The sequence below is a fragment of the Pocillopora verrucosa genome, chromosome 5 (genome assembly GCF_036669915.1).
Source record: "Pocillopora verrucosa isolate sample1 chromosome 5, ASM3666991v2, whole genome shotgun sequence".
Lineage (NCBI taxonomy): Eukaryota > Metazoa > Cnidaria > Anthozoa > Scleractinia > Pocilloporidae > Pocillopora > Pocillopora verrucosa.
In genome coordinates, this window is record NC_089316.1 from 321,952 (window position 1) to 339,680 (window position 17,729).

General features: G+C 37.6%; 1 protein-coding gene across 4 annotated transcripts in view; it reads left to right on the forward strand.

Annotated features, from left to right (window-relative positions):
* The window catches only part of LOC131790905 (muscle, skeletal receptor tyrosine protein kinase), a 28,629-nt gene extending 11,402 nt beyond the window's left edge, over positions 1-17,227 (forward strand). The window contains exons 1-21 of one of the 4 annotated variants that reach the window (XM_066166861.1): positions 4,421-4,680; positions 5,196-5,558; positions 6,610-8,427; positions 9,392-9,493; positions 9,857-10,046; positions 10,217-10,407; positions 10,657-10,690; positions 10,791-11,248; positions 11,997-12,017; positions 12,230-12,487; positions 12,807-13,091; positions 13,331-13,458; positions 13,524-13,677; positions 13,936-14,046; positions 14,262-14,440; positions 14,519-14,641; positions 15,029-15,099; positions 15,753-15,793; positions 15,937-16,036; positions 16,135-16,237; positions 16,375-17,225. In XM_066166861.1, the coding sequence (XP_066022958.1) occupies positions 9,433-9,493; positions 9,857-10,046; positions 10,217-10,407; positions 10,657-10,690; positions 10,791-11,248; positions 11,997-12,017; positions 12,230-12,487; positions 12,807-13,091; positions 13,331-13,458; positions 13,524-13,677; positions 13,936-14,046; positions 14,262-14,440; positions 14,519-14,641; positions 15,029-15,099; positions 15,753-15,793; positions 15,937-16,036; positions 16,135-16,237; positions 16,375-16,431 (2,565 nt within the window). In that variant the 5' untranslated portion in view covers positions 4,421-4,680; positions 5,196-5,558; positions 6,610-8,427; positions 9,392-9,432 and the 3' untranslated portion in view covers positions 16,432-17,225. Of the gene's footprint in view, positions 1-4,420; positions 4,681-5,195; positions 5,559-6,609; positions 8,428-9,391; positions 9,494-9,856; positions 10,047-10,216; positions 10,408-10,656; positions 10,691-10,790; positions 11,249-11,996; positions 12,018-12,229; positions 12,488-12,806; positions 13,092-13,330; positions 13,459-13,523; positions 13,678-13,935; positions 14,047-14,261; positions 14,441-14,518; positions 14,642-15,028; positions 15,100-15,752; positions 15,794-15,936; positions 16,037-16,134; positions 16,238-16,374 lie in introns of those variants that run through there. The other 3 variants (XR_009340737.2, XM_066166862.1, XM_059108174.2) reach the window with 3 other exon arrangements.
* The last annotated feature ends 502 nt before the right edge of the window (positions 17,228-17,729 follow it).

Below are 17,729 nucleotides of genomic sequence, written 5' to 3' on the forward strand. Positions count from 1 at the left end.
GAAAGACCTCCCCTATTAAGGTTATTAACTTGTGTTGTTTTAGAACGGAAACATGTCGTGACAGGAAGTCGTTGTCATTTGCGTGGCTGTTCATTCGAAATCATCTTTCATAACTCAAACTTTCGAGCTGAAAATCAAAGTAACGTGTCAGTGAGGTTTGCGCCGTAGAGGTCAGAGCCTTGTGAAGGAATATAGCAGTCAGCAAAGAGGTATTCACTGGGTTGGTAAGTGGTTCATACAAACTCATGCAAAATCACTGCTTCCCTGTGTGCCCTTGATGAATGTGCTTGCTTCTAAACTTTTTCATTTGAAAGGAAAGGGAATTTTAAACCATTTAGTTTTAGAAACTCAGTGCAATTTAGAAATTTGGTGCATTTGGACGATAAACATTTGCATTTAGTGTACCCAGATTTAAACGTCACGTCACCGCGGGTTAAATACTAAACATAATCCTTAGTGCTTTGACATTTCATTGTTTTTCCTGTTTTTAATTATTCATAGTGGAAAACAGTGTCTATGACAGTGTGTGTGTGCTGTAGAACCACTAGTTATTAAGAGAGCAGTATTTTGGGGTGATCATTTTATTTATTAAGATTAACAAAACGGCCATGAAGAACAACTCTGTCCGCAAAACTAACTTGGATCAGTTTATGGCGTTAAATGTATTTGACGCACATTTAATTCCACAAAATCTAGAAACCTATCTCCACCAAAGCGGGCGGGGGAAGGGACGAACTGATCTTATACTACGAGAAAACGAGTCTCAAATAGTATCCAGACAACGCAGCGTGGGAGTATGTAGGTTTGCCCTCAAGCAAATTGGCATCGTACGTGCTGCGACCATTGTTTACTAGCGATTACGTCGTTCAAGCAGCCTCCAAGGATCAAAGGTTGTAAAAATTAATTAGGTATTCTACTTGTTATTGGGATACCCATGGAAGAACATTACTTCTAAACTATCATTCTTTAGTAGAAGAGTTAATTATGAAAAATTTGATCTCATTTAAAAGAAGGAATCGGATTTAACTTTCAAAATGTTTTATAAATTATCAAACAAAATAGTCAAAGATAATGTAGTATCGACTGATCTGTCAATACTGATTTATTCACGTCATATTGCTCCGGACTTTCCGAATGTCGATAATACACTGAGCTTTTAGTTGAGTTGGAGGACTCAGTAGCTCTTGTGCAGTTTCGTTACTGAAAAATTTTAATTTGATCATCATTTCGTGACCTCGAATTAATTTCGTCTTTATCTTTTCATTTTACATTTGATTGAAATGCTTGTACTGGTAACCAGCCTTACAGCATAGAAATGGCTCAAGTTCGTGCCATTGTTGTTCTTACCATATTCAACACTATGCTGGCTCATTGGGGTTGGTGGAAAGAGGAATTTTAATTTTTTTTTAACCAAGATACACATACAGACGATACATGGTAATAGGAGCATAGGGTAAAATATGGACTGGACCATTGGACCCCTGGATTACTGGACTATTTTTGGACTATTTTTTAGACAACTTTTGGACCATTTTTTCGATCTTTTTTTGAACAATTTTGGGACCATTTTTTGGACCATTTTATCGGGGGAGAGGAAGAAAAAAATAATTTGTATGCTCAAAATAATTTGTATGATCCGTTTACAACTCCATTAATCAGTAGCATTTTCAAATACAACCACCTCCTACTCTAATTGTTCGTCTTCCACCCCTTCCCCCAGTAACAACAGTCTGCTTCTCACCTCTTCCTGAGTACTGATAGACTGCATCCCACCCTTCCTTAAGCACTAATGGTCTACCTCCCCCCCCCCCCCCGATAAAATGGTCCAAAAATAGTCCAAAAAAATAGTCCAATAAAATAGTCCAATCGTCCAAGGGTCCAATGGTCCAGTTTATATTTACCCATGCTGATGATAAGAGACGACCTTAATAAAAAAAAACGTTTTAATTGCCAATCGTGTCCTTTACAGAGATCTTGTTATGTTCCACAAAGTGAGTGACGGAATCTCTATGACATGAGCAACGATCATTTGGATAAAGAAAATATAATCACTCAGACTTTCACAGAGTTGTTCACGATAAGATTTTCTTTTGTCTCGTCTGGCTTGGCCGCCAACTGAATTATTGAGAATTCCTGTGGGAGCTTACCGCTCATCATAACAAGAAGAAGATTAATTAAATAATTTTAATGTAGTTTAAGCACTTATCATCGCGATAAGAAAAAAAATGAAATTTTAATCTTAAATTACTGTTATGTTCACTTTTATGACCTGTAGGCGCTTCTGGTGCAAGACCATTCAGAGTTCACCACCAAAAACGGAATTACACAGACGCAGACAAAGCATGTAAAACAAAAAACCATAGTGACCATCTGGCAAAAATTAGAAACGCTGACGACCTTCAGTTAGCTAAAAATATATCAAATACCACTAACGGCATGAAATATTGGACGAGTCTCCATGTCTGATGAGTAACAATTATTTACTGCGTACTTAAGTTTATTCCGCTGTTCATCATTTTTGACAAATAATGTGTGTCGTAGTTTGATGCCAGTAGTATTACTAATTAACAACTATTCACTAACAGATGTGGAGGTGGTTGTCTGTTTTTTTGTAGAATATACTAAAACATTGAGATGATCTGTAAAAAGAAGATAATCTTTAGCCCATTTGTCCCTGCAACGATTTCAATATTTTCGGGCGCAAATTCCGCGCAAGTTGTCCGGTGGTGCATAGCAAAGGATATTTAGAGTTTGATTAACCAATGACGGCCTTCAACGCTATCCACTGTTTTAGTATATATCAGATAAGGGCCTTCTTGATTCCTCTGTCGTTACGTTTCACATTTTAATGCTATTTCTTTTCTGGACACGTTGGACATGTTCGTTACAGGATTGGCGATTGGAAATAGAGTGATAACAATACGGCCGGTATACAACTTGTCGACGTTGTGAACAATTTTAATCGTACAGAAGCACAGTCTAAGGAACCTAGTAAGTTATGCTGTATGGTAATCCATGATACTCTCCTGGAGTGCACTAACTGTAGTGAGGAGCACGCCTTTATATGTGAAGATTTCCCAGGTGAGAAATGATGATGAAATACAGTCAAGCAACCTTATTTATGACTCTTGCACCAAGAAATTATGTAAATTCTCTGCATTTACAGAAACCCTAGAACGACATCATCTTTTCGATGTTGTTAGCCAGTTCACATACCAGGTGTGTGGGGATCAGAGCTTGTCAGAACTAGTATCTCAGGCCTTCTAGTTCTGTTCCAAAGTTAAGCTCCACTGTTCAGGAAGCCGGTGCACGATCTCAGGGAATGATACTAGTTTATAAGCAGCGTCATTCACAAAGCCTGGCGTCATTCTCAAATTAAACTTGGCGAACTTGTTTATGATCCTAAAAAAATATTCAAATATTTTACATTTCCCTTATGACAGAAGGGGTGATGAGGAGAAGATAACAGGCAAGAGAACTCAGAAGAAAGCTAGAGTTCCCGTTATACTATAGTAGACTTTATTATTGCTCAAGCGGCGCGACTCTTGGTCAGTGGGAACATTCAGTGCAACACTTTGACAACTAGATTGACGATAGAATCCTTTAAATTTTAGTATGCACCCAAGATTACAACTTTTACAATTTTTTTATACTTGTTATCATATCTTGACACGCACTCCAATATTTTTTCTCTTCCCAAAGGTGATGACACAAAAACCACACTGTTTGTAGAATAACCTCCTTCAAGATATTATAATATATTGGTTTCTTTAATCTCACTATCGCAAACTGGATGACTTTTGCACACTCTCGCCCTCCGATCTATAGCTTAAGGGTACATTAATGTTCAGTGCACAGAAACTCCACGTTTGCACTGCCATAAACTCAAATATCCAGTTTCTCTTAGATTGTTACTATGGAGTGGGTTTTGGTTACCATGGAAATGTGAACGTCACCCGGTCTGGTCGTATGTGTCAGTCTTGGAAATCCCAGTGTCCTCAACGTCACTGGCGGATCCCTAAAGATGTTGTCAAATCCAAAAATGACTCGAACCTGTGTCATAACCCGGACAGCAGTGCCCCAGATGGACCGTGGTGTTATACCACAGACCCAAACGTGCGATGGGAATATTGCAATATATCTCGTTGTCCTCCAAGAGGTAAAGTCAACCACTGAGAAAGAGAAATAATTAGAGAGATTGAAATGTACATCCAAATATAAGTTCATCAAAAAGTAATATGTATTAGATAATAAGCGGGTTTTTTATGAGGAGAACTCACGCGGCTGTAAATTTCAAAATCAGTCGTGGAAAAAGGTTTGGGTCATAATGACTGTCGCAATATTCATTAGACTTTTAAATGCGTTTGTTGCTGTCCTCTCTGTTCACTAGATTACCGCCTCCTCCGAGACGCTTCACATTAGAGAATGTTCAGACGAGATATTTTATTTTGACTTGGAATGAGCCAGAAAATGCCAGCCTTTACCAAATACAAAAATACCCTGTAGAAAGGAGGACATCAAGATCGGAAAACTTTATATTAGTGAAGACAGTTCCGTACCCTGATACCCAAATGATTTTGGAGAACTTAGATCCCTCCACAGAATACACCATCAGATTATCAAGCAACAATATTTATGGAAGGTCAGAGGGTGTATTGGTAACAAAGAGGACGCTGCCTGGTAAGTACTAAAACTATCACATGTAGGGTCCTCCTTTAAACTATGTACACTCTTGTGAATTAGCGGCTTTTTTCGCGCTCTTCTCGTAAATACAAGAGTAGAGCCTCTTATTAGAAACTTAAGAAAACTTTAAAAAAAAAGTAAAACAAAAAAATTAACACGTTTGTGTAAGTCCATAAAAAAGTCATTCGCTAGTGGTTGTCTCTGTTTACTGAAGCATCGCAAACATTCTTGAGCGAATAATGTCTGAGATATATCTTAGATTTCGCTGAGGTTGAGTTGATGAAACATGTAGATAGTTCATCATAAGAAGCTTGCCCTAACCATGAAAAGGTCACTAAAGCCAAAGGTTGAAATAACACATCCCCATGTTGAGTGACCTTATCTGGGTCTTATTTACATTGGTCTTTATTCTCACAAGGAGCAATGTTCCGTCACCTTTGTGTGTTAAAAATTTAAGCTCTGCGATTGGTCGAAAAGCTTGAAACAGTATATTTTAACCTGGTTTCTCTCAGGTCGCATTCTCGCTGGCTGCTACCGGTTAACCATCCTGATATCTGTTTCAACATACACAGCTAACCTTGCGGCCTTCCTTACAGTAAAAAACGCAGAAAATCCTACTAACAACCTCGAAGAAATCATGAGGTCTTTTTATCAAGTAGGGGCGATGTAATCGTCAAGCACTTATAAGGCATTCAGAAGAAGTCAATACGAGACATATCAAACGATCTGGCACCGAATAAAAGCGGCAGATAACGTGATAAAGAGTTCTGGAGAAGCTGCTCAGCTTGTACGAGAAAGAGAAGAGTTCGTGTTTATTGCAGATGGGCCAGGACTCCGTCATGTCACAAATGAACCACCATGTGATCGCACAGCTGGTAAATGATACAGGACAATATTGTCATCTTGTTACTCATTTTGGAATTTCAGTTTATGTCCTTTGATTTAAGCAGATCGTTTATAATTCATGGCCATTTGCCGTGGGTTTGGAGTAAGGTTTGCATCTCACCACAATTTCTCCAGGCCCCTATTTCTAAATTTTCAGGATTAACCTCTGTATTACATTCTCGGACCTGTTGGCAAAAGGTGATATCGAGGACACTTTCAAAACGAAAATGGTGGGATACCGGATGGATGTCCTGAGGAACAAGAAACGGGCAGGAGGCAATAATTTTTTAATCCTCAGATGGACGAGGCATATAAGCCTTTTCCTTAGGGGTGTTAATTATGCATGACCCACATCTAAACAACATCGGCGCTATTGGCGGCAGTGGGAATAAATAAACACCTCTTGCCTTGCTTAATATCATTTTTAACTTTTAAGAAAGTTAAGAATAACGTAAACCCGGCACACAAACCCACGATGTTGATTATGGCATATACCATTGACTACAGTTATTGAAAAAAAAAAAAAAACTCTTAGCTTTCTTTTTAATCCCTATTTTGTTGAAGCTTTGTCTCGCAAGCGTATCGGCCTGCTGAGCATGGTGGGAGTTTATGTTGTCCTTGGTGTTGGTATCGTGGTTGCATTTCTGACGCTGATGCCGAAAATTAGCTAGGTTACCCATTCACGCAAGAAAAATCCAGTTATCTTGTCCATGATCGTTGATTAACCCTGACTTGAACATGAATGTCGTCTGTATTTCATAATAAATCAAGGACAACAATAGAAATAAAATTTGTTTTGTAAAGAATATGGAATGTAAGTAATTATCTGCTGATTCAAATGCTTGGCGTGATTTTTTTTTCAGGTGTTTTTAAAAGACCCCTCTAAATGGAAAAATGAAATCGCGCATTAAGATAAAAACAGAACAACAAAAGAAGATAGAAAAGATGATAAAGTGAAACAATATAACTAATGCAAAATTTCACTGTTGTAATTTATTTAGTATTGTTTTTGATATAACTTTTTCTTGTTGTTATCCTTAGGCCAAAGATCAACTCTATACAGATCCGCCCGATAGATGACTCATTGGCTGGACTCTGACTGCTGCATCATTTGCTTCTTTTGCGCATGCATTCCTTAATTTGAAGTATATCAATGACATCACATCTGACTACGGTTTTCATAAATGTATTATGTCACAACTTGCTGTTGTTTAAGTAGGAAGGAAGCATTACGCAGTACACTTGTACACTTTTGAAAAAACAAAACAACGGTACTAGTTTGGCAAACGAACTCAAGTTTAATGATTGTCACGGCAATGTTTTCTTCAGAAACATACAATGATCTTACGGAAAGCATTATTCTTTTCCATCGATGATTCATATACAAGAATACCTCTACTCAGTCAGTAAATACAAGGAAAGTAATAGTAATTAAATTCAAATGCATGCTTTAAAGTTGTGGGAGTTTGCTCGTTTGTTTGCTGCAATGGCGTATGTAAATCTGGTCCGATCAGGTTACTGAAATGATCTCCCTATAATACTGTTTTAGTAGAGATAAATTTTCATTCGCATCGCTAATAAGATTCGAGATAACGATGTCACTCTCAAGTCTATGTGTGAGTTATAAGCAGAAAGACTCCGTTTATTTTTAACTCGATATTTTTTTTCAATAAAACTTTTAAGCAATTCTCGTCAGCAAAGCCAGGCAAAGCAGGACAAAAAATAAAATTCGCTCTGACAAAGGGCTAACGCTCGAAACTTTAAAACTCTTAGTGGTGGCCAACTACCCTGCTATAACTACCTTGCTATACTCTCCCGCCGACGCAGCTTCTTCAGAAAATTTCCCCCCTTATTCCAACAGAGGAAATGACTCCGCTGGTCAGTTGTGTGTTTCGTTTTATCTCATTTGACTTCACTTCAACTCATGTCACGTCGCGTCACTTCACGTCACGTCACGGAACTAAATTTATGTCACTTATCTTGTATCTGTTTTACTCTGACGTGAAAACACCCAAAGCAACCCCCCTGATAATTGTGTGTTGTTTTTCATGAAAAGGAACATTCTAAGTGCCAACGAAGTAAAAAAATTGAGTAGCGATTTTTGTTAAATCACTGATTGCTCTGAGATTAGTTAGGCTCCGAGGTAAATTCACGTCATTGTGCTCCCTACATAACATATTTTTTTCATCATTCACTCACCGTAAAAAGATAACCATTCTAACTCTATATTCGTCAAGATGTTTTGAGCCTTCGCAGTTTCATTGGAGCTCAAACAGGATCAAATGAATATTCTTTGTGGTCAAGCGAAGTGCAAAAGGTTAACTTGAACAATGGGAGAACAAACATTTGACCTTCAGAGATAAGAACGCTTATTGAGATGCTCAGAGCATGCGCATTTTCATTGGAGCTCAAACTAGATCAAATAACTAGTCTTTGCGGTTGGATAATTTGAATATCTCATGAGAAAAACTGATGACTTTAATCTCTCTGTCTTTCTCGGGACTAATTTACATTATTTAACCTCAACGTTTTTTTGAAGAGGGTCTGAATGCAAAGACTTTTTTGCTTCTTGAAAAGTCAATTAAAATATTTTAAGGGACCGCTGAATTAACTATTTTGCGTGTGTTTGTCACATTAAGGGCAGATATTAATGAATGTGTCACTTTGCTTTTGACAAGGTCAGCAGAGAAGACCACAAAGACCATTGGTTAATGTAATTTCCGCCTCTACCCAGAACTGGAGCATGTCACGACAGGAAATCAGTGTTACTCGCTTGACTGGCAATCCGACGTCGTCTTTCTTAAGTCAAGCTTTCGTGCCGAAATTTATGGGAAAGTTCTGGTCAGAGGAGCCAAAAAGGTCAGAGCCTTATATTTTATTATAATCATATTATATTGCATCCAAAATTCTATCGAGCGTCCCTCCGTATGTGGAAAAGTTTAGTGCATTTTGCACACATTTGCATTAAGTTTAACCACAACGAAGTGTTTGTCCTAGTTTAAATCAAACGTCACGTAACGGCGGGCTGAGTAGAGTTTGGAAGAGTATTGTTATCCTGTTTTTAACTGAGAAAGTTTGTAAGCGGTGGACTCTTAATTTAGTAAGCTGTATTATAGGATGATCAGTCTCATAAATGGGGCCAAGAATGGCCCTGAAGAAGAACTACATGTATATTTGCACTACTGAGGTGGTCTTATTAACAATGGTGACCGTATTTTAAGCTCATTTCAGTCTCACAAAAGTCCAACTCAGCTGAAGAATAACTGATCTCATACAACAAAAGAAAGCGAGTCTCAAACAGAGAATTTACGCATGCAAACAACGTAGCGTTTGAATAGTAAGATTTGCCCTTCATCAAATTGGCATTTCGCACGCTGCGAACGTAATTTAAAGCGACATCTGTACAACATTTGTAATTGTCTGCGCTGGTGAACCTTATTGTGCCACTACGGATATTATAAGTATCCTGGTTTTTATTAGGATGTGGATGCCCGGAAAAAAAGAAAATCTCGAAATACTCGTTAACTGGAGAGGAAAAGTTGGAGTTGTTCGAAACATGTTTATGCCGATGATATCGATTTAATAACCGAATTTAATTTAGGATATTAAAATACAATTTGGCGTTATGTGATCGCTCGATTCTAATTGATGTATACATGTCTTTCTGCAGATCAAGTTTACTCACATTATTGAATAGAGCTGATATAATTAATAGCGATCCTTTATTTTGTTTATCGATTTTAAATAAATCATTCGTTCTGCATCAAAGTTATTAACTGTTAAACGAACTATTTTCGTATTTATCTTTACATCTTTACACTAGATTGTTGTTCATGCACTGATCACCATCCTAACAGCATAGAAATGACTCAAGGCCGCGTCATTGTTGTTCTCACCTTCTTGAGCATCATCTTGGCTCGTTCCGGTTGGTAGAAAAAAGTTACTTTAGTTTTGTTTCAGATGCTATACTCACAGCCGAATGAGAATACATTATAATAACATTTTACTCTTGCGGAGGAAAGATAATAATCAAAAGCTATTCATGGGAAATGGATTTCTACAAAGCTTAAGTTTGAGACAGAATCCTTGTCAGCTGAAGATCCATGGAACTACTACATCAATATGTATCATATGTAGAGTTGATTCCGAAACACAGAATAAAAAAGTCAACCATTTGACGTTTTGTGTAAGGTTTACAATTATTTTCACCTACTAGTTTGAAAATTGACTTGAAGGCGAGTCTGTTGAAATTACTAAATTTTTAAAAGTTTGATTTTCTCTCGATCAGATTTTTCTGATGCGAAAACTCTTCGAACCAACCATGGAAAAGTCAACTACACAGAGGCAGATAAAGAATGCAGATCAAAAGATTTTAGAAGTCATCTTGCAAAAATTCAAACTATCGAAGAACTTCAGTTGGCTAAAAATGTATCAAATAATACTAACGGTGTAAAGTACTGGATGGGTCTCAACATCTGGTGAGTGGAAATTGTCATGGCGTACTTACGCGACTTTTAAATTGTTTAGTCCAACCACCTCAAACTATGCATGAGGTAGTTGGTAATAACATGATAACCTTTCAATTTTTTGCATTTTTTCTCTTCTTTTGTCAGCGTTTCTAAATTGGTTATGGATACGTTTGTTGCAGGAATGGTACTTGGAAATGGAGTGATGGAAAGGCTGCTTCTGGAAAACTTGCCGATATTGTGAAAAATTATAATGACACAGAAGCTTTGTCTATAGAACCTAAGATGTTCTGTTGTGTAGTAACCCATGATCCTTTCCTGGAGTGTACCAACTGTAGCGAGCAGCACGCCTCTCTATGTGAAGACTTCCAAGGTGAGACGTGTGTTTAACACAGCTTAGCAAATTTACTGAAAAAACAATACTTCTGGCTTTTTTTGCATCGGCAGAAAATTTTCGGCGGCACAACCACTTACAAGGATTAAATAAAAAAAAATTAATTGCGCTATCAAATGAGATCTTCCTCCTCATTTCTAGTGAATCAAGTTATTGAAAATGTTACTTTAAGTATTATCATTATTATTTCAATAATAATTGACATTATTTTCTCTTACCGATAAACAGAAAATAACTTCACTCAAGTGGATTCTAATGCAAGGTTGGTATGCTTAACAGTTCACTGATGTGCCAAAGCCCCTTTGCACATTTTTTTTCAGCTTAATCATTTTATTCCTTTTGTTGTGTTTTTTAATCCTTAGCTGCATTCCAGTATTTCCTCCAGTTACTGCATCCGCAAGAAACGCTTCCTGTATATTCTATGAGTATAAAGGCGAATTTTGCAAGGATATAATCAAAAGTTTGTACGTTTATGGTAACCAAACGACACTGGATCTTGGAGAAGTGGAAACTGAGTCATTTAATGCTTATTTCGAATGGTTTGACATCTCAGAAAAATGTCAACCTATAATCAAAGATTTATACTGCCGCTATTACTTCCGGCCTTGCGACGAATCCTTGGGCGAGCCTACAGATCGCAGGATTTGTCGCAGCTCATGCGATTATTTGATGGACGATGTTTGCAAAAAAGAGGCGGATGTTCTCAAAATAGCAGTGGTTTCGTCCCCACACATCGACTCAAAGATGATTAATTGCTCGTTCTACCAACCTGCTAATGGTGGAGATGCTCCTGAGTGCTATGAGTGGCCAGATATCCCTGGTGAGTGTTACACAACTACTAAAAATCCTTTATCGCAGGGACTTGGCCTGGTGATGGGAATTAGGATTTTGGTTGTTTAACCATAAAATTTTTCTGATCCCCCCATAAAGCTCTGTAAAATTTTTATGACTCTCCCCCCCATTGACAGTTAATATTCTTAGGTATTATTGTTGCAATGCGCGCGCTCTGATTGGTTGAGTAGTGTGTCATGTGTCATATTTACAACAGAATTCGAAAACACCTGAGAAATTTTCATTAAAACTAATTATTCGCCTTAGGCTCCATGAATATTATTGAATAATTCCCTCGACTTCGTCTCGGGGAAGTATTCAGCAAAATTCACAGAGCCTAAGACGAATAATTGTCATACTTCACTCTTGTTCATGGGTGCCTTTTTTTCTTTATAACCAGAACAGAATAGAACCCCGAAGCGATTTTATTTATTATTTTTAAAATCATACAAAAATTTTTTTACCCTTTTGATAGATAGATGGTTCCAGGCAAATGAAATGAGAAGAAGGCTTAAAGCTCCCACTATACTTTTAAACACTTTGTAATCGCTTTAGAATTACGAGTGCGAACACTCTATAGCTATGCAAAAGTAAAACACCTGAAGCTGTTAGTCCAATCTTTTCACCCAATGTTACAATTATTGCAAGCTTGAGTAGCTACGCAAACCACAGAGTTTGATAATTTCGCTTGTCCTTTCCTAACCTATGCCGCAATCTGTCTTTTCATTCTTTTGCAGGTGACAACACAAACAGCATAGGTCAGTCATTTATGTACTGTTCTTAAATGTAATTCGATTACAGAGAATTCCCGTCGCAGAACCGAACCGTGGAACCGAGGCACTAATTTAGTGTCCTGGCCTCCGTTCCACAACTACAAAACGACTTCAAACATTAATTTGTCTCCCAGTTTTAACTATTTTATTTGTGCAGTACCTCAGTTGACGTCATAAATGCGTTTTATTCATCCAAGATTGTTACTTTGGAGTCGGTCTTGGTTACCGAGGTAATGTGAACGTCACCCGGTCTGGTCGTACATGTCAGTCTTGGAAATCCCAGTGTCCTCATCGTCACTGGCGGGTCCCTGAAGATGTCGCTGAATCCAAAAATGACTCGAACCTGTGTCGTAATCCGGATAGCAGTGCCCTAGATGGACCGTGGTGTTATACCACAGACCCAAACGTCCGATGGGAATATTGCAACGTATCTCGTTGTCCTCCAGGAAGTAAAGGTTAGCCACTGATGTGGGGGAGGTGGAAGAGATCACTTGAGAGATAACTGCAATAGATTTATAGATTATTAAACGTTTGCTCCTTCTGACCTATACTAGCAAAAAAAAAAAAGTAGAAAGATATTGACAGACATAATCAATCATGGTCACTTTCTATCTGCGCAAAATATCACGCATATGAAATACCATGCATAGCATATCTTGACAATTAAGTCACCTAAAATACTTAATAAAGAAGAAAAAAAAATTAAAAATATTGGTTATATGTTCAAGCACCAGGATTTTCAGAGCTTTTGTTGATGTTTTTCATTCCGTTTAGGAAAACCGCCGCCGCCAATAGACTTCATAGTAGAGAATGTGCAGACAAGATATTTGATATTGACTTGGGATGAGCCAGTAAATGCCAGCCTTCACCAAATACAAAGCTACACCATAGAGCGATGGACATCAAGATCGAAGAACATTACGAAGACAGTTCCTTACCCTGAGTCCAAAATGATCATGAAGGACTTGGAACCCTCTACCGAATACACTCTTAGATTATCAAGCAACAATATGTATGGAAGGTCAGATGGTGTATTTTTAACACAGAACACACTGCCAGGTAATCATCCTAAACCTGATGTGAAATACAAACTATCTGCAGATTTATCTTACGTCTCAGAGCTGTTAAACATTTGTCTTTCAATCTGAGTTTTCTTAATCGCGTTAAAAATCAAATACATTTGTGCAAGCGTCTTCTTGCAAAGAATAATTCAGTCCTCTTCCTGTTCTAAAGAGTTCTTCCAAAGTTAGGCTCTCGTAGCCACTTCTAAACTAATGCGTTCGTTGTCTTTTTTCCAGACAGGTTTATTGTGAATTTAATGCTGATCATAGTTTTGCCGCTGGGCTTAGCATTTATATTCATCGTGATTGTTTGTGTCAAGTTTGGATCAAATTGCAATTCCAGGCCAAATAAAGTTTATGATGAGGTAAGTGCGTTTAAATATTTAAAAAGGACTGAGTGGACGAAGCTGATTTTCCTCTTTTCCCGCAGACAGAAATTTCCATTCGTCGCAACTGGGAGGAGATTCGCAGATCAGATGTTATCCTTCAACATAAGCTGGGGGAAGGTGCGTTCGGAGAAGTGTTTAAAGGCGTGGTGTGCATAAAGGGAAATGCTAGGGCATGTGCAGTAAAGAAGCTTAAAGGTAGGGATTTTAATAGTATTCTAAAATATTGATAGGAAATGGGTCAACAGGTTTATCGGCTCATTTGGTTTATTCGATCGTTGTTCGTTTGTCTGACGGATCGATTTACTGATAGTTTGATTGATTGACTGTACGTCTCATTGAATGACTGACGAAGCGACTGTTTTACTGATCGACTGACCCACTACACTGATCAATTGATTAATATTAATAACGCAAGGGTGTTAATATAATTAATAAGAGGACTTTCCATTTCAGCCAATACTACAGAAAAAGAGAAGGAAGACTTGCTCAACGAGCTTCAAATCCTGGTCACAATTGGTGAACATCCTAATATCATAAGTCTTATTGGAGCGTGTACCAAGTCTGGTAATTATTCTAGAGAAAAATTTGTTACTGTGGTTACTGTAGTTGTATAATCTTCTAGATTTACTGAAAAACTTTTTAAAGACTTTTGGCCTTCCTTTTGTCTTCCTAAAAGCATACTTTCAGTTTTGTTCAACAGAACAAATATCTTATTAATTAACTCTCTTTTCTCGAGTTTTTTTATTCCTCCAACATGTTACTTTTGATTAAATACCTAGAATCAATTTTGGTGATTGTTAGTTTGGCTCCAAATGGCTGTTTGCTAAACGAACTGAAGAAGAACAGAGAAAATCCATACTACAATGATTCTATAACATCTGTCGGATTCACACGCGTCGACAAATTGAAGATTGCAAGAGACGTCGCTTGTGGAATGTCTCACCTCGCAAGTAAAAAGGTAGTGATGATACTGAAAAGCTCTATTTAACCCTAAGGAACCTATAATTAGTTATTTCTATTTGGTTTTCTTTGGTAGTGTGTTCATCGTGACCTTGCTGCAAGAAACGTGCTTCTTGGAGACAGGAATGTTGCGATGGTTTCCGACTTCGGCTTGTCACGTGATGTTTACGAAAGTGGCGAATACGAGACTTTATCCAGGGTATGACTAGTTTGCTCAAAGTTTAGGGAAAGGCGAGGGGTATGGTAGAACTTCTAAGAGTTATGGCTTTTCAACAAGGATTGCTCTGCATTTCAAAGCGTCCCCCTTGTATTTCCTATTAAAGCATTAATGAATATTAGCTTAGAAATTTATTCATTCAAGTTACCTTTGGCAGTTTGTCCTATCATAATTAACATAGAAACTTAAGCAGTGTGAAATCATTTTATTTCCTCCCCCCCCCGCCCCCTTTCAACAACACTATTGTCGTTGTTATTGGTCAAAGTATCCACACACTGAAATGATAAAAGATCGTTGTTTACTTGTATCCATTGGAATACTGGATCATCGTACGGAAAGTAAAACTTTCCAATTTCTCCCACAAACCAGGGAATGTTACCAGTTCGTTGGATGGCCCTTGAGTCTTTGGACTTCTTCACATTCAACACGAAGACAGACGTGTAAGGCATAATTTGAGAAATCTTACGAGAGCGAGTCCATTTTATTGTCCATTTCGTTGTTTTCATAAATTGACATGTCTTATTTGTCTTTAGATGCTTAAGTTTCGAGCTGGTGCAATACAGAAATCCCGTGTTGCATTCTGTCTAGCAAATAGGTTCAATGTTGCGGTTGGTCTGTTTAGTAATCACAGATGACGTCAAAATGTGGTGAGAACAAAAAGTGACACACGAAGTTCTTATCACGTTTTGATGGTTCCTGTGACTCATAAATAAACCGAACAACATCAACATGGAATATATTTATACCACAAAAAACCCTAAATGTTGTTGATTTTACCGTCATCTCTACCCATGTCCTCCAAAAGATTATTGTTAGAACTAATCGTAATGCACCGAAAAATTCGGCCGATCATATTCAAAACAATTGTGCATCCTTTAACCAAGTAGGAACGAGATGATTTGTCGAGGAGATGAAAAACTGCGGGAAATGGAAAGAAAACTGGGTTTTGCTGAAAACGTATTTGTCGTTATTGCCCTTAGAGACTGCTACGAATAAAAATTGAGAAATTTTTGAAGGAGTTATCGTCTTATTATATTTTAAAATTTGGAAATCAAGTGGAAAAAAACATCATTGCGCATGATATTTTTGATAGGTGGTCGTTTGGAGTGCTTCTATGGGAGATCGAGTCAGAAGGTGAACGCTTTAACTTATATTTGATAGTCAGTGCATCATTATTACTTCCCCAAGTGTTATTTAAGTGTCCCACTCTATAAACTGGACTAAGTTCATTGTGCCCTCACTAGTAGGTTTTTTTTTTCTTATCATTCCTTGTCAAGGTATAATGCCATATTGCGAACTTGGAGGAGCAATGGAAATCATCGAATATCTACAGTCAGGACAAATTTTAGCGAAACCGGATGGATGCCCGAATGAAATGTAAATAATCTTTCAAAGAATGAAAATCAGCTCTTATATATAATGGCTCGCATTTGATCGTGGGCTGGCTGACTAAACTTAATCTTTTCCTCTAACAGTTACGAGATAATGAAGTCCTGCTGGGATCTGGATCCGATGAAACGTCCATCATTTGTAGATCTTTTGGCGTCACTTGAGAAAGAACTTACTAAAACAAAAGACGTAAGGAAATAATTATCATGACTGGTTCTGTTGATGATCATGCGCGAATTAGTACAAGGAAATGGATGGGGGAGTTGCTCTTCACCGCTATCAAAACGTATGCTCAATAATGTCTGTTTAATGTTTTTCCCTTCTAGGATCTGCTGAAAGATAAGAGCCTCCTAGTTAATGAAGCAGGGTGGTACTTCAGATAAAAACACGGCCATGCAGTGTAATGAAGTCACTGTTGTTACGTTCCCTTGTCGAGAGAGAGGGAAAAGTTAATAATTAGGAATTAACAATAAATCCCTCACACTGTTACATCAATGTATGTACTACTTAAAAACCATAACCTTGCATTAAAAAAAAAAATTCTGTCTTATATTACATACGCCATGAGGAAAAGTGCAAATTTATTTTCACTTAAACTGATAACTTACACCAATAATAGTTATCACTATATCTGCCCCTACCTTTTGGTGATGTAATTTTTTGATAATAGAAAATGTCCCGAGAGTTTTGAGGGAGATTTCTCATGTAGTTAGTAGATTACAATAAAATATCAGTAAAAAAATCTGTGCTACAACAGAGAGCTTCTCAGATGGTTTTGAGTAATTTTGGCAGCCAAGAGATTGCTGCCTAGCTTCGGAGATCGAACAAACCTTTAAATGTCCCGACCTCACCTTTTTTGTCTTTAGAAAACTTGCATCTAAACGTATTGATTAGTCAGTAATCCAGTGCAGAGATATTATATAGAAACATTTAATATCCAGTTTCATCTTTGTTATTTCATAACATTTGCACATTTGCCGTATATACTGCTGCGTCAGTTTCCTTGTTTAACTTCATCAGTTGAAAGGAAGCATTGACTCGTAGGAAACAGTTTTTGAGCCGATACATTGACTTTTACAACCGTAATATTGCAGTATCTTTGTACGGAAGTGAAGTTATTATTTTTATTTTGATCATCATTATCATTATTATGGATTAGCCGCATCTTTTCCCTTGTATTCCCTTTTGTTACAGACAGTGTAAGTCAAATGATTACTAAACGATGTCACTTGATCACTTGTGTGAAACAAAATGATCGCAAAACGATGTCACTTGATCACTTGTGTCACAATCAGGGTTGGTGGAGCAGAAAATATCTCGGACGCCAAATAGCAAATTTATTAACTTCTGATATCTTCGATGCGTGCTCCCAAAACGATTCAAAGAAATAAATGTGACCGTCACGCGGTTGATTTTCAGCGCGGATTTTGCAACAAGCAGGAACAACTCTCCATTAAGGTCCTTTTTCAATCGAACAAAATAACACACAATTCAAGCAATCATGTGCATTGAATTGGTATGCTAATATTGCGGTTCAGTCAACACTATAAAGTCTACCATTTATTTCCACTCGAGGCGTATTTGTAATTTCTGATTTATTCATTCTACTGCACTGTCGTACATATCCGTTGAATCCGAAACACTTCAACCCAATAGACCACCTACAGTTAAGGATCATTTC